The sequence below is a fragment of the Neolamprologus brichardi genome, chromosome 18 (genome assembly GCF_056152115.1).
Source record: "Neolamprologus brichardi isolate AB-2024 chromosome 18, ASM5615211v1, whole genome shotgun sequence".
Classification (NCBI taxonomy): Eukaryota; Metazoa; Chordata; class Actinopteri; order Cichliformes; family Cichlidae; genus Neolamprologus; species Neolamprologus brichardi.
Window position 1 is genome coordinate 5,800,726 of NC_142121.1, and position 17,139 is coordinate 5,817,864.

General features: G+C 39.3%; 2 protein-coding genes across 2 annotated transcripts; both read left to right on the plus strand.

Annotated features, from left to right (window-relative positions):
* The first annotated feature begins 722 nt into the window (after nt 1-722).
* On the plus strand, nt 723-15,786 carry LOC148097495 (uncharacterized). The gene is made up of 5 exons (XM_087832164.1): nt 723-877; nt 3,821-4,080; nt 4,557-4,808; nt 9,446-9,461; nt 15,543-15,786. Exons 1-5 carry the CDS (start codon nt 723-725, stop codon nt 15,784-15,786), a joined length of 927 nt encoding a protein of 308 aa, XP_087688290.1.
* On the plus strand, nt 6,640-9,204 carry LOC148097496 (uncharacterized). The gene is made up of 3 exons (XM_087832366.1): nt 6,640-6,652; nt 6,763-7,494; nt 9,182-9,204. The coding sequence occupies exons 1-3, from the start codon at nt 6,640-6,642 to the stop codon at nt 9,202-9,204; spliced, it is 768 nt and encodes a 255-aa protein (XP_087688492.1).
* Nucleotides 15,787-17,139: the final 1,353 nt, after the last annotated feature.

Sequence of the window (17,139 nt, forward strand, 5' to 3'; positions counted from 1 at the left end):
ATCAGGAAATGATCAGACAGGAGAGGGTTTTCAGGAAACACTGTTAAATGTTCAGTTTCTATGCCATATGTTAAAACAAGATCTAGAGTGTGATTAAAGTGGTGGGTGGGTTCTTTTACATTTTGAGAGAAACCAATTGAGTCTAATAACAGATTAAATGCCATGTTGAGGCTGTCATTTTTAGCATCTACATGGATGTTAAAATCACCCACAATAATTATTTTTATCTGAGCTCAGAACTAAATTAGATATAAAGTCTGAGAAATCAGACAGAAACTGTGTGTAAGGCCCAGGTGGACGATAGATGATAACAAGTAAGACTGGTTTCTGAGTTTCACAGCTGGGGCGGACAATGTTAAGCATCAGGCTTTCACAGTGTGAGTGTGAGGCATGTAAAGTGTTAAGCATGCTTTGATGGTCTGCAGTAAGACACCTTAAGCATAATGAATTGTCAGAGATGGGCATTACAGCTAATCCTCAACTTGAATAATTGGGAACGATAAATTCTTTATCCAGGTTTCTGCAAAGCTCCAGACTTTATGTCAGGAATTGATTTTTGTTGGACTGACCTGATGAGGGCAGTATTACGCCTTTGACACCTCCAGTCTACCATAAGTACAACAGAAGAAGAATAGCGGCAACGGCGCCACTGAGAGATCCCGTCGCGATCCCGAGTTAGGTTTGAAGATGGTGGTTTGGCGGCATCGGTTGTTGTTGCAATAATGTCTTCAATTCAGCATCTGAGAGAGTTTATCAAGGAGAGATTTACTTCTGCTGCAGAAGAAATCTTCTCAGAGTTTGAAAAGACGATCGTCCGGTATGAGGAGGAGATTAGTCAGCTAAGACTGCTTGATATCAGACCCGGGATAAAGTCACACAATACAGGTGTGTAAACTTGTGGAGATGTGGGGGTTGCGGGATCATCGCGGGATTCATGTGGGCATATGGACAATTCCCGAGGTGCTTTAGAGCAGCGGTCCCCAACTTTGTTTGCGCCACGGACCGGTTTATGCCCGACAATATTATTATGTCGCGGATAAATACAACAAAATAAAACTAGTACTGGTACTGAAAGAAGAAAGAAGATTTATTCATAACACAGTGAAAAGACCCAGGAAAATAGAGGCATTTGGAACGTGTGGATAGAGGCTCTGGTGACTTAAACTCTAGTGACATGTAAAGTAATAGGGAACAGCTTTATTTAGTGACCAACGCGGTGTGTGGTCTTCATCAGCATCATTGCAAAATGTCAAATGGCTTGTGTTTAAATAAAAATCAGGAAACAGAAAAAGAAAACTCCAATTAGACCAATCACAGCTTCTCAAATAAAGCAGTTGACCAATTATCATTTAACAAGTTGGTATTGGTAAATTGGTTAAGCCACAGCCCAAATAGGTTCTGGACTGAGCCACTACAGATTAAAAGGGGAAAAAAGATAAATGGCCTGTATTAGTATAGCGCTTTACTAGTCCCTAAGGACCCCAAAGCGCTTCACACATCCAGTCATCCACACATTCACACACTGGCAATGGCAAGCTACATTGTAGCCACAGCCACCCTGGGGCGCACTGACAGAGGCGAGGCTGCCGGACACTTGCGCCACCGGGCCCTCTGGCCACCACCAGTAGGCAACGGGTGAAGTGTCTTGCCCAAGGACACAACGACAGACACTGTCCAAGCCGGGGCTTGAACCGCCAACCTTCCAATTACAAGGCGACCTCCCAACTCTTGAGCTACGATCGCCCCAATGTAAAAAATCACTGCATGTCTTAATGTAATACATACTAAAAAAGTACACAGAAACCTGCAAACAAGTTAATATAAAAAATACAATACCTACAGGAACATTAAAAGGAAAATGAAGCTCTGACAAGCCTATCTGTTATGTTCTCTTACCTCTCTTAAGTTATCATTGGCGGTTCTTTAAAAATCCCTAATGATAAGCTTGGATCACTCTGAAGATTATACCAATATTTTAAAATGATTTCTTTAATGTTCCTGGGTGTTTGTGTAAAAGTTGTCTAGAAGACAAGATTTGATTTATGTTTTGGAGGTTTCTTGATCTCTAAATAAAACTTCCTACTTTTTGAGTCAACCTTTTTTTTTTTCTGCAGATCTTATTGAGTCCTCTTCATAATTTCTTTCTTTAACTGTTTTCAACGTCTCTTCTTTATTCTCATAGTATTGTTCTGGAATTTCACAGATATGTTTAAGGCTAATCAATTGGCTTACAGGTAAGCTTTTTTTGAGGTGGCTAGGATGGAAACTTCCATGACCCAGACCTAGTGCTAGATTTTTTTAAATTATACTCTGCAAAAACGTTCCCACAGTTACGGTAGAGTTATTTTAATCAGTGCAACATTTTCTTTTGTTTTGCAATGTAATGTATTCCAGTAGGTTTGGGGGTACAGAGAGGTACAGAGATTTCTCTTTTTTGTTACGTTTTTGTCGAGGAAGTTAATTTCAAACTCCAGTAATGAAGTAACTTAGAACTTACGGGGCGACCGTGGCTCAGGGGGTTGGGAAGCGTATCTGTAACCGGAAGGTCGCCGGTTCGATCCCTGGGCTCTCTGTCCTGGTCGTTGTGTCCTTGGGCAAGACACTTTACCCTACTGGTGTTGGCCAGAGGGGCCGATGGCGCAATATGGCAGCCTCGCTTCTGTCAGTCTGCCCCAGGGCAGCTCTCGCATTCACACACACAAAGCGCTATATAAATCCAATCCATTATTAACTGGTGAAGGCAGCTACAACCGTAGCTGCCTTCACCAGTTAATAATGGATTGGATTTATATAGCGCTTTTCAAGGCACCCAAAGCGCTTTACAATGCCACTATTCATTCACTCTCGCATTCACACACTGGTGAAGGCAGCTACGGTTGTATGCGAGAGTGAATGAATAGTGGCATTGTAAAGCGCTTTGGGTGCCTTGAAAAGCACTATATAAATCCAATCCATTATTAACTTGTACATAATCTATATACCATAACAAGTGGGAGGAAAGTGCTATTGTAGTAGTAATATAAAATTAGTTCTTTAGTTCTTCCAGGTGACCAAAAAATAGAAAGGCAAAACTGGGTGCCAGAAATGTTGAGATATGGTATGCTGGGTGTTGGTACCACACTGGCTGGTCTGAGTGTTTCAGAAACTTCTAATCTGCTTAAATATTCCAGCACAAACATCTGTATGATTTACAGAGAGTAATCCAAAAAAGAGAAAATATGCAGTGCCCTTAAAATGACAGTGAGTTCCCTGTACTCGGGTCTCCAGAGTCACCGGCTCTCAGCCCAACAGTGCACCTTTGGAATGTAGTGGAATATGAAATTTGCATCATGGATGTGGAATTGACAGATATGCAGCAGCTGTGTGAAGCTCTAAGGTCAATATAGACCACAAATATCTGAGGAACGTTTCCATCACTTTCCTGAATCTCCACAAAGAATTAAATATTAAATCAGCTGTGAGGACGAAAGGGGCTCCAATCCAGTACTAGCATTGTGTACCTAATAAAGTGACCAGTGAGTGTATATTTATTAGTAAAATGTTAAAAGATTAGTATCAACAGCATACTTTAACTGCTTTCATGATCATATTCAGATCATGCTGCTGTTCATTTCTTTGTTTATTCACAGTTTGTGATGATCACTGGCAGTCACATCTAAAAATTAGACCCCAGACAGCTGTAAGGTTATCAACATCACCCAATGAACAAATGACTATGACTGAATGTTTCTGTGGCAACATCTGCAAGAATGCAAGAGCCCGTGAAACCATAAGCTAAATTCTCAATAGGTGACCCCTTTTCATCCTTCTTGATCTTTCTTATCATCACATTAGTCACTATTTTCTTGTGTCTCTTTGTTGAACACGAAGGTCTGGATGATCAGCAGGTCTGTGACCAGGAGAGGAGTCTCAACCAGGAGGACCCAGAGCCTCCACAGACTAAAGAGGAACAGGAGGAAACCCGCAGCAGTGAGGAAGGAGAGCAGCTTGAACTGAAGCAGGAGGATGAAGGCATTAATGTCTGGAACGGAGAACAGCTGGATTTGTTGTGTAAACCTGGATTACGGCTGACCAGAATAGGTATGTGAATCTGTAATATACAGACTTCATAATACCGAAGTGAATATGACTTATATCAAAAGGCCAGGTGATGACATCACAAAGACACGTGCATTACTGCCTGGCATACTACCTTACTGAAAACATGTTTTCTGTTAGCACAGTAAAATAAAAACTGGGTTTAAAATCTTCTGTTTGTTTAAAAAAAACAACTACATTTTCCACCATATAGATTTAAGTCATGTTGTCCCAGAACTGTATACAGAATGTAGGAAAATGTTAAGACAATGAAAAATGTGGATCACTGGCCACATGGACCAAGTTGGAGTAGCGAGCTTTACGCCTCATAAATGATGACTTTCTGCATGTAAACAGAATTCTTTGCTGTTCACTGCATGAGAGAGAATATTTAAAACATTTGTGCACCTTAAATATCGCTCACATACCTGAGAGACCTGCTCACAGTGTAACTTCTTTCTTGTGTTGTGTCCATCAAGACCTCTCACAGCAACATGATTGTAAGGAAAATGAGGATCTGGATGACCCGCAGGTCTGTAGCCAGGAGAGGAACTCCAGTCTGGACCAGCAGGACACAGATCCTCCACAGACTAAAGATAAACAAGAGGAAATCTCCACCAATCAGGAAGAAGACCAGCTTTCCCTGAAGCAGGAAACCAATGGCATCATCATCTGGACCGGGCAGGAACTGGGCATCATGTGGAACCCTGAAGTAAAGTTGCACAGAATAGGTATGCAAAACTTTAGTAGATAGATTCAGTTTTGTATTAAGAAATCTAATTCACGTTGGGTCCTAATCAGACCTCAGAGATATGTTATAGAGGCTAGGGCTGCCACAAATGATTATTTTGATAGTTGACTAGTCACCGATTATTTTTGCGATTAGTTGACTGATCAGATTATGCATCCATTGGACGTAAAACGTACAGCTTATTGCACCAGCATGCATCTGCTCATTAGCTTCCAGTTTGAAGTGTTTAATGTAAGTCGTAACTAAAAATAAAGACAAGATGATAGTTTATTAAACTTTTAATGAAATTTGCAGATTGTAGCAGCAAACTGAAAGGCACACAAAATGTGTGCTGAAGTGTGCATATTGTTGGCTTGGTGAAAACATCGTCTATTGAAGACAACATATTTTTTTAAGCAGTACTGTAACATAATGTTTACAGCTATCAATATGAGTAAGTAGCTCACTGTTTACGCTAATGTTAGCAGCTAACTAGCCAATCACCTTACTGAGACGACTGAACCACTTCGTCGTCAGAAGCCACCACATGCTTCCTTTTCAGATGCTTGTGAATCACTGTCGTACTGCCATCGAAGGGCTGTTCCATTTTGGAGATTTTGCATTGGAAATTCTTCTCTTTTATTTTCTCAGAAGGCTCCCAGACTTAACGACAGCTGGCGTCCTTGTAGATGCATTGCTGCTTTCTTTTGTTTCAGTCCGTTATTACACTCTTAAATCCTACTTTTTCCTGCATCTTTCAGGATCTTACAAAGCTTCAAACGACGCTTTGCTATTAGATTAGTTGTTGACTTTTTTTTTAAAGTCGACGTAATCGTGACTAGTTGACTAATCGTGGCAGCCCCAATAGAGGCACATGAAAAATTTAAAGACCAACTGAAATAAGGAAACTGACTGATTCCAAAAGCCAAAATTTCTAGCTTCCCAGTGGCCCCCTTGGCAAGACTGTACTATGTTGGTAAAAAATTGTTATAAATGAGCCCAACAGAGAGGAAGACACCCTACAATGAGTTGAAACATCAGCTTGTAATTTATTCCTGCATATACATTTTTGTCATTCGTATTGTCACTTTGTTTGTCGGTCACGAATTGCAGTCGTCACTCCTTTGTTTGTGCTGCGTTCCTGCACCTGCAGGCGCACTTACAGTGAATATCAAATTTAATAACAGGAAGTTAACTAAACATGTAATTCTTTTCCTTCTTGTTTTTGGCCAATTGACAAAGGAACAGGTTATTTGCATGGCTGTGTTTTGTAAACACAGGGTGTTGTGAGTAGAAGAAACAGTCATGAATTTTGGCAAGTCCTAAGCCTAATCAGGGTCACCTGATCCAGCCATATCTGTATGCTTTATCAAAAAGGAAAGTTTTAAGCCTAATCTTAAAACTAGAGAGGGTATCTGTCTTCTGAATCCATACTGGCAGCTGTTTCCCCAGAAGAGGGACCTGAAAGGTGAAGGTTCTACCTCCCATTCTCCCAACCAATCAGGCAATGGATAGTTAATCTAAAAAATACATAAATACTGTAGTGAGTGTCCTGTAAGTTTTAAGTAAACTGTTAAATGTTTTCTGCACTTTAAATTTTAAATGACAACATTTTGTTGTTTTGTTTGATTGTATATTGACTGTATTTTCTCACTGTAGATGGTCTGTAATTGATATCACATATTTGTGATTCATCACAAGAGTTTAAATCACTTGAGAAATGTACAATTCCAAAGTTAAATTGATCACAGAAGAAGAGTGTTTTTCATAGTTTGTAAATGAGCAGCCAAAATGGTTTTAAATTAGTCAGCAAAACAGCTTCTCCCCACAACATGCCTTTCATTGGTATATCTGAGCAACATGTTTATCATGTGGTACCTGCTAATGGTTAAGATTACCTTGTAATTTCTGAAACGTGTTGTTCTTGTCTTTTTTTTTTAAATCTGTCACTTCAGATTTTCCACAACAAGACTGTAAGGACGAAAACCTGCTTGTACTGAAGCAGAAGACTTTTCCTGCTTTTCCTGCTTTTCCTGAAGAAAGTGACCAAAGTGACCCAGAACCAAGCAATGAACAGCTACTTTCTCAAAACTATCCTGAGACAGATCAGGACGAAAACAAGGATGATAACTCACACAGAAAAAAGTCAGATCAAGTCCTAACAGGACTGAGAGTTCAAAATCCCAAGACAGCACATTTATGTAGCACCTGTGGGAACAAATTTAATAAGATGGAAAACTTGAATCGACATATACAAATTCACACAGGTGAGAAGCCACATTCTTGTAGCGCCTGTGGAAAAAGATTTAGCCGGAAGTCACTCTTGAATAGACACATGCAAATTCACACTGCTGAGAAACTACATTCTTGTACCACCTGTGGGAAAAGATTTAGGCAGAAGTCACATTCGAAACAACACATGCCAGTTCACACAGGTGAGAAACTACATTCTTGTAGCGCCTGTGGAAAAAGATTTAGCTGGAAGTCACTCTTGAATAGACACATGCAAATTCACACAGGTGAGAAACTACATTCTTGTAGCGCCTGTGGAAAAAGATTTAGCCGGAAGTCACACTTGAATAGACACATGCAAATTCACACAGGTGAGAAACTACATTCTTGTAGTACCTGTAGGAAAAGATTTAGGCAGAAGTCACACTTGAATAGACACATGCTAATTCACACAGGTGAGAAGCCTCATTTTTGTAGCGTCTGTGGGAATGGATTTAGCCGGAAGGAATATTTGAATAGACACATGGAATTCCATACAAATGAAAAATGATGTTCCTGTAGCAGCTGCGGGAAAAGATTTAATGTAAAATCAAATTTGAATATACACATGAGAATTCACAAGGGTGAAAAGATTTACTCGCAAAGGACAGTTGAAGAGGCACATGTAAGAAAATGTTTTCGGAAGCTCAGTTTCTGTTTTCACACATGGACAAGACAAACAGAGTTTGTCTCGCAGCATAAAATTTGTGCACCTTTATCACCTTTTTCTGCCGTTATTGTTTTATAGTTTATGGGCTTTGTCTTGGCTGAAGTTTCTTCATTTCTTTCGTCACGGCCTTGACAGTGCTTGAGATATTTTTGGTGTCTTAATGTAAAAATAACTATTTCTCAAAAACACAATCGGAAATGTCTGTATTTAAAAAATACACGTGTTCATGAGGTAGCCTTAATTAAAGCCAGTTGTTTATCTGAAGTTCACAGTTTGAAGGTGTTTAAAGCAGCAAACAATTGCAATCACTTTTCGCTGACTTGCACACTGCTAGAAGTCCTGTTGTTGTTTTGTTTTTGTTTTTTTTACATTTTCTTTACATTGGCTTGACATATTTGGGAAGTGCTTTGTATACAGAAAAGGAATATTTTCGGGAATGACAATGTTAAGCAGTTACTCATATTGTTTGTGACCCACATACTTAGGTTGTTTATTCTCTATGTTTATATCATAACTGCTTTTATGTGAGCACCTGTTGACACCCAGCTGTTGTTTTGAGATATAATAATTTAGACTAATGTGTAACTTTAACAGTGTTCCATTTTGAATGGTTTGTGATATGTTGGTTGGTAGAAACTGAAACTGGATTTGAAGATGCACTTGGTAATTATTTTATATATATGTGAGTCACTTTGATGGTCCAAACTGTCCAAAGTTGTAGAAGCCCCTAATTAGCGAAATTTATAGCTTACATTTAGCAGTGCAAATTGATTTAAAGGCATAAAAATATCTGTAGTATTAATTGCTTCTTACTATAAGGTTGGCATAACAGTCATTATTCCTGACCCTATGGGCTGACCTTGCCCCCCCCCAAAAAAAAACCAACTATAAAAATGATGAATGAAAAGGTAAAGAAAGTCCAGAAAGTTATGCAAGACAAATGTTGAATATCAATGAATGTCAAAGTGAGACATTAATAAACACATTTAATAGATAAATGTTTTTAAGAAAATGAATTTGACAAAATTGGGGAAATCAATCTAGTTTAAGATGGAATTAAATCAGTTTAAAGATAAAATATGGATAATTCTATAATAAAGGAGGAGGAGCTCCTCTCCAATAAAGGAGCTCAGAAGTGCCCCGGGAGTCTTCATCTTTATTCATTTTTGTTGGCTTTTGGCTTGCATGTGCTTAAGGCGAACACGCTAGAGGTCTTTCCTTTCTTTTAAGTTTCTGATTAAGTTGTATGTTCAATAAAACTGTTGGCATCACACTTCACATCATCTCCTGTAAATTTTGTGTTTTTGTTTAAATTGTGTTCCAAAAGCCTGAACCAACATCTTTCCGGCCTGAAGAAATTCTGCAAAGCCTTTAAAATTTGCAACCCCACACTCCTGCTACTCTTTGAAAAACTAACAGTACTTCTAAACGAGATGTTAAACAGGGCTTCGTGTGATCTGCCTTTTGGTGAAGCAACTGGCCAGAAAGATTGAACACATTCAAGGGGCTTCATCATACTGACTTCCTTCTCGTCCTCACTTTCCAGGTCCTCAACCGTACTCCATCAAAGGCTTCTGAAGTTGTGTTTTTCAGAACAAAAGTGGAGCACATAATAGCAAACACGGAACACACACCTCCCGTGCCTGCCAAGAGCATGTCTGACAACTTCCCTTTATAGCACCATCAGTGACGTGAAGACACATTGTTTAAACAAATCTGCGATGGTATTTTCAGATTAAGTTAGCCAATTAGACATCACAGTGGACTTAATGCAGTCCACAATTCCTTAGGAGGTACCCAACATGAATTTAAACCAGCCTGCAATTTAATTTAATAACACACCCCTCCCTCTCTGAGCTTCAGTAACACCAATTTGCATCAAAATCTTGATTAAATCAAAATTCAAGAATCGTCTTAACTGTATGAGTTAGGTTCAGTCTTCACAGTCACTGGAAGCTCTAATCTTACCGACGTACAGGTTCCAGACCACAACTGAGGCAGCAAATCCAAAAGTGCTTTTCACCACAGAACCAAACTAGGCCGGTCCTGAAAAGAAGTAACTAACAGGTGTTATACTAATTCATAATGTTTATTATTTTATTACACCATGCAGGCTGCATTTCATTTACCTCAGTGGCAATATAGTGAATTAGACATGTGTAATTAATCTCATTTGGCGTATAGATAGGTGGTCTTGTTATGTATTTAACCCATGTAGAAATTCTCTGCCCACTCACAATTTGAAAATTTGTTTATGCTTTATTTTTATTCATTCCTTCTATTGTCTAATATAAGTTTGACCTGTGTCCACCAGGGGTGGTGAGTGACCTGGATGGACCCAGATAGCACTTTAGCTCAGTCCTACCACTAGTTGATACTAACTTACTTATATTTTTTCTCAAGTGAATTTAGTAATTTACATAGGAAAAGTCCCTGTCCTTGAGATCGTCACTGTCTCCTCTGGCAGAGCTTCGACACCATTCAGAGGGAGACTGGGAACATTGAGTCTAAATGGACCATGTTCAGCACCTTCATTGCTGAGGCTGCACCACTGAGCTGGGGTCCGTGTCATGGTGGTAAACCCCTGTTATGACTGTGGTTTTACATCTCCTATAAACACTACAAGATTTTTATTCTATTGTATATAGTATTTTATTTTATTCTAGTCTATTGTGTACAGTACCTTACTCTTATTCTTATCATCTTATCCTATTCCAGTGTTTTCTAATTTTTGCTATGTAACTTTCTGCTGTAACAAAAGAAATTTCCCACATGTGGGACTCATAAAGGTAATCTTATCTGATGTTATCTCTTATCTTATCACCCAGGACTGACCTGATGTATTAAATGCACTGAAAAAGTAAAAAAAAAAACCCAAAAAACATGACCCTCACAGTGCTCACCAGCTAGACCAAATGGGCGTAGGCACGATTGAGCAGTTATATCATGGCATCCTCAGCCCCGAGGTGGGGCTGGTAACAAACTGAAGGAGATCCTGATGTGGCCTAACTATAGGGCGGAGCTGGTTGAGGATGAGTCTTTCCAGGTTCTTCATGATGTGGGTGTTTTGTTTGTCTCCTTATTTATAAAGAATGAGTCCTTTTATGATCTGCTACATGTTTTTATTATTACAGCTAGCAGGAAGAACATGTATATCACGTTTCTAGCTCTCATACTTGTGTAGGTTTTCTCTTACCCTTTAGCTCACATCTTAGTGTCCACACAGATAGTTCCACCTTGATGTCTTGCATGGAACTATATTAACTTTACAGCATCAGCTTCTGATCATTACAGTGGGAAGTCAGTGTCACAGACCTGTAATACTTGGGGCCACTGTGACTTGGCGTCTTTAATACAGAAATGAGGCATGACATCTTCCACTGCACTGCGACCTTCTGCAGACTCAGACTCAACATGAACATAAATACTTTTTATTTTTGTACAGTGATAAATTGTTAAATTGTTGTTAAAAATGTTAGCTGTTATTATCAGAGGGGAAGAGAAGGGCAACCACATCAACAGCCTTATCCTAATTGTCCACGATCATTTGCTCCACATGAAACTTTAATTTTCTCTGTGCTCTAAATGTATGTAGTTTATTTATATTAATGTATTTGTATATTGTTATTTCACTTCCACTTCATGGACCGTACCAGAGAAATCAGGAGACCCTCGTTTATTAAAAAGATTTTATATAATTATTTTTAGAGTGACTATAATCAATGAAGGGATTATTCTTTGTTCTGTTAAATGATTAATGCTGGATCAAACTAAAGGGTTTTCCAATAAATCAAACTTAAATCAAAGTATTTTCTTCTTTCTTTATTCCAGGATATCACTAATAATCTCATGGCAAAATTGCAGTTTTCTGCAAAGTACCAGACTTTATGTTGGACTGGACTGACCTGATGAGGGCAGTATTACGCCCTTGAATCCTCCAGCCTACCGTAAGAGCAATAAAAGAAGAATAGCGGCAATGGGGCTATTGAGAGATCCCGAGTTAAGTTTGAAGACGTTGGTTTGGCGGTATCGGTTTTTGTTGCAATAATGTCTTCAGTTCAGCATCTGAGAGAGTTTATCAAGGAGAGATTAACTTCTGCTGCACACAATACAGGTGAGTAAATTTGTGGAGGTGTGCGGGATTGTGTGATTTACTTGGGCATGATCTAAATGCTTTGCATAAATGCATTGATCTAAACTAGTAATACACCCCAGTAAAGTGTATGCAGCTATATCTGTGCAGTGTTGAGAAGGTTACTCTTAAAATGTTTTCCACTACAGATTACAAAAAAATGGCCCAAATGTAGTTTGAAATGTATTTCGTTATTGCCGTGTGAATTATTGCTATTACTGAAGGCTACTAGCCACCTGTTACGTTCCTGTTTAGCCCCTAATCTCCTCAGTATGTTCAGCTGGTGCTAATTGGCCCCACCTAGTCTGGTGTTGATAAAAGCATACCTAACGCAGGCTTTCAGGAAGCTCACTAGTCTTTGCCTTGGTAGCCATTTTAGCCAACCTGCTATGCCAATTTAAGATAAAACCTCTATCTCACTAACACTCTGGTATTCATCTCCTTTTTACTGTTGTGCTTTTGAGCCGGTTTTCTGAGAATCCATCCTACCTGACGAATCATCGTACCCAATTTTTCTGCGCATGCGCACAATACGAAATTAAGTTGCGAGCCGTCTTACCTTTGTGAAAATCAGCTAGAAAAATACTCTGACTGGTAAAATCAAGTGCCACACCATGATACCTTTGTGACTGTGACCTACAACCATACTTTAATGTGTAAAATGTAGTGGCAAACCATCCTGGGTTTATGAATATGAGCTACAAGTATACTCTGATGGGCAAAGTTAAGTGGCAAACCATCATACCTACTTAAATTTGTGGTGAAATTACTCTGTGAAAGCAGAAATGTGCATAAACTACTTACGGTAGGACGTTTTGCCAAAGTAGGATGGTTTGTCAGAACACCGTAATGTCGTATAGAAAAAATATTCCCACCAAGCACACTCACCAATATTTTGTTTTCGAACTCCATTGCAGTTATTTCACACATTAAACCTTTGATAGAAAATAATAAAACAAAAGTAAGCTGCAATAAATTACAGGTAGCAGTAAAACTATTAACTCTTTTATGCTACGTCCACACCAACATGGGTATTTTTCTATGCATTTGGTCCTTTCGTCCGCACGTAAACGGTGTTTCGAATCACCGAAAAGGTTGGAGAAAACTCAGTTTTTGCATTTACCTGTGGTCGAAGAATATGGAGTTCATCACACAATGTCAGAGATGTGTGCCTTTCACATCACGCTGTGCGCCATGAGATTAATTTCTGCAATGGCAGATAGATTCAAAATACTGTTAATCTTACTATCTGCAGTTTTTACACACTTGCATATACACAAGCAGCAACTGTCCCTCCATTTAGAAAGGCGGAGGTGTAATTATTTTACGTGTAGTTTTTTTTTTTTCCCCTCTGTGTAATAATATTCAACATTGCTATCAAAAAATGGGTTCAAAAACATAAACAACTGTGGGATACTGTTTGTGCATGATTTGGACAGCCTAGCGCATCCTCCCGATGCAGGGGAAACAAATTCTGTTGGGGGTACCTACCTTTTTTTTTTTTTTTTTTTTCCTGTCCCGTTTGGTTCTTTTGCCATCAGAATTATTGTCTAAAGGCGAAGAAAGATGCCCAACGGATTTACTTTATAGGGATATAGGGAAGCGCTGTATAAGGTTCCCGATGTTTGGGTGGTTGACCGGGACGGATTTTCTCCAGTCACTTTCTCGTCATCCCTGACGTGCTCTCCGTTGTTTTTTCCCTGCTAATTTTAGCAGCCAGCTTCGGTATCACGTGGTATAAGGCTCCGCCCTTGTCATTTGTTGAGCAGGAAGAGTGAGCGCTTGTCTTCATGCAGATTACGTCCCGGATCAAAATGCGGTACAGTCGTTGTTGTCCTTTTTTTTTTTTTTTTTTTTTTTTTTTTTTTTTAAATCGTTGTCATTTGGAAATGAGATCGCACATAAGTATGAATTGAGATCGCGATTTTCTAACGATTAATCGTGCAGCCCTACTTACTATGCAAACATGACAAGTGAAATCTCCCGCAGCAAGCTTAAACATGTGAGAGGTTGATCGCGCAGAGAATCGCTGAGCGTTATGTGAGTGCGTGTGTAAAAGCAGCAGGATATAAGGCAAAAAGAAAGTGCAGCTTTATGGTTTCATGGACAGAAGAATTTCTGTGGCTGCAACATGACGAGCTAAATAATAACCAGGGGTGCACATGATTGGTCCGCAGGTGCGCATTCACTGTCAAAATAAAAAAGATAAGAAGTTGCAACACCTGTTTGCGTACATAAGATTTTCTGGAGGAGGACAGACATTTGTTTAGAACTCTTAAAGATGTCGAAGAAGCAAGCTCCTTTAAGCAATTGGTGTTCCTTCACCTCCAAAGAAATGTCAGAAGGAGTTCGAACCACAAAACAAGCGCGTATTCTTGGAAAAGTGGTTGCAGGAGGTGAGCTGGCTTCAAACAAATGATGAACGCACAGAGATGTGGTGCAGAATGTGCTGTGAAAATCCCACTCTAGCGGACAAAAACAGCCTTTTATATGGACGCAAACGCGCGTTGCAACTTCTTATCTGGTGCGCGTCTTTTATTTTGACAGCGAATGCGCACATGCGGACCACTTATGTGCAACCGTGTAAATAACATAATGTTCTGCCGGGTGTGTTGTTGGTTTTCCCTCGATTTCTGAGTCGACAAGCGCCTCTCTTACTGGGACCAGTAATTTTAAGAAAGGCCCCCATTGGAAATGCATTATTGCTCAGTCTGCAATATCTTTCCCAGAACAAACACCAATTGCAAATAACATACTAAAATAAACCTGAAAGATCTGTTTAGAACAGCGTACTATGTTGCAAAGAGTGGCACAATTTAGCAGTCTTTGCAAACTTCAAAAGGCAAATGGCCTCGATCTTGGTTCCACTTGCCTCTTATCCGTGACTTCAGTGGAAATTTCAAATTCAGGATCTGAAACAGACTGATTCATGTTCTACACAGTTCTTACAAGTTCATAGAAATTTCTGTTCAATTAGAACCAAGTATTTGAGTTGATGATTGTAATTTTTATACAATGTTGTAATTTGTGTTTCAACAATTTTTTGATTAATGTTTTGTTTCCCTTACAATATTATACATTAAAGTATAATATTGTAAGGGAAACAAAACAGGAAACAAAACATCAATCAAAAAATTGCTCTTTTTTTATTCGGGCTACTTAAATTTATTTTGGGCTACCAAAAACTGAAGAGTCCCTGCCCGAAGGGCTACCAGGGATTTTGAAATTTTGCGAGCCCTGGGTAGCAGTAAAACTATTAACTCTTTTATGCTACGTCCACACCAACATGGGTATTTTTTGATGCATTTGGTCCTTCCGTCCGCATGTAAACAGCGTTTCGAATCACCGAAAAGGTTGGAGAAAACTCAGTTTTTGCATTTACCTTTTATAGATGTAGTTTATAGATGAGAAGCAAAAAAGAGCCGTCAGGTGCTCAAAATAAACCTTAGACTCAAGTGTAAGAACAGGCGTCCGTTACAACTTATATCTAAAAATATATAGTTTAATGCATTGGTCAAAAAACAACATCAACATCACCCAATGAACACATGACTATGAGTGAATGTTTCTGTGGCAGCATCTGCAAGAATGCAAGAGCCCTTGAAACCATAAGGTAAATTCTCAATAGGTGACCCCTTTTAATCCTTCTTGATTCTTCTTCCTCCCTTTGTTGAACATGAAGGTCTGGATGATCAGCAGGTCAGTGACCAGGAAAGGAGCTCCAGACTGGACCAGCAGGACACAGAGCCTCCAAAGATTAAAGAGGAACAGGAGAAAATCTCCATCAGTGGGGAAGGAGAGCAGCTTGAACTGAAGCAGGAAGCTGAAAGCATTTATGTCTGGGCCAGAGAACAGCTGGATTTGATGTGGAATCCTGGAGTAAAGCTGACCAGAATAGGTATGTAAAAGTGTCATATACAGATTTCATAATATAGAAATGAATATGACTCATCAAAATGTCAAAAAGACACATGGCGTGCATTACTGCCTGGGATACTGCCTCACTGAAGACATGTTTTCTGTTAGCATAGTAAAATAAAAACTGGATTTCAAATCTTCTGTTTAATAAAAAACAAAAAATTCCACCATATTTAAGTCATGTTAGTCCAGAACTGTACACAGTATGTAGAAAAATGTTGAGATGATGAAGACTGGCTTATTGGCCACAAGGACCAAGTTGGAGTGGCAAGCTGTACGCCTCATAAATGATGACTTTCTGCATGTAGACAGAATTCTCCGCTGTTCACTGCATGAGAGAGAATATTTGAATATCGCTCACATATAGAATAGAATAGAATTCAACTTTGTCATTGCACATGTCACCGGTACAAGGCAACGAAATGCAGTTTGCATCCATCCAGAAGTGCTTTAGCCATGATATAGATATATTACAAATATATATTAGCAATAATATAGATATGTGAGTATATTACAGAAATGGATCTATTATGGTATGTTATAATGTACACGGTATGAAGTATGTTATGAATATGCTTTATCTATAAGTATGTACAGGCTGTAGTGAGTACAAGCTATGAACAGGATATAAATATAAAAAAACTATACAGAATATGAAATAAAAAAAAAAACTATACAGAAATATGAGATATACAGCTATACAGAAATGTGAACTATGCAGGTTATAAACAGTTGTAGATTTAAAAATTATCGTATTGTACAGAATGATTATTTACACAGAATTATACAGTAGTGCAGTTAAGATAAGTGAGATATGTGGATAATTTCTACAGAAGCTATATAAAGTGGTTGTGAGTGGTGGTTCAGTCCATGTTATTATTGTGTGTATGAGGGTACAGTCGTCCATTGTGTGTGTAGATGGTTGTGGGTGTGTGTATGTCCAGTCCATGTGTTTAGTGTGGGTCAGATGTCAGGAGGCAGAGTTCAGGAGTCTGACAGCTGTGGGGAAGAAGCTGTTCCGGTACCTGGTGGTCTTAGTCCGGAGGCTCCTGTAGCACCTCCCAGAGGGCAGGAGGGTGAAGAGTCCATGTGATGGGTGACTGGGGTCTTTGATGATTTTCCCAGCTCTTTTCAGACACCGCTTCCTGTAGATGTCCTTTATGGCAGGAAGTGGTGCTCCGGCGATGCGCTGGGCAGTTTTCACAACCCTCTGCAACGCCTTCCGGTCCTAGACAGAGCAGTTCCCGTACCAGACTGTTATACAGTTGGTCAGGATGCTCTCGATGGTGCAGCGATAGAAGTTCACCACGATGTCTGAGGACAGGTGGTTCTTCCTCAGAG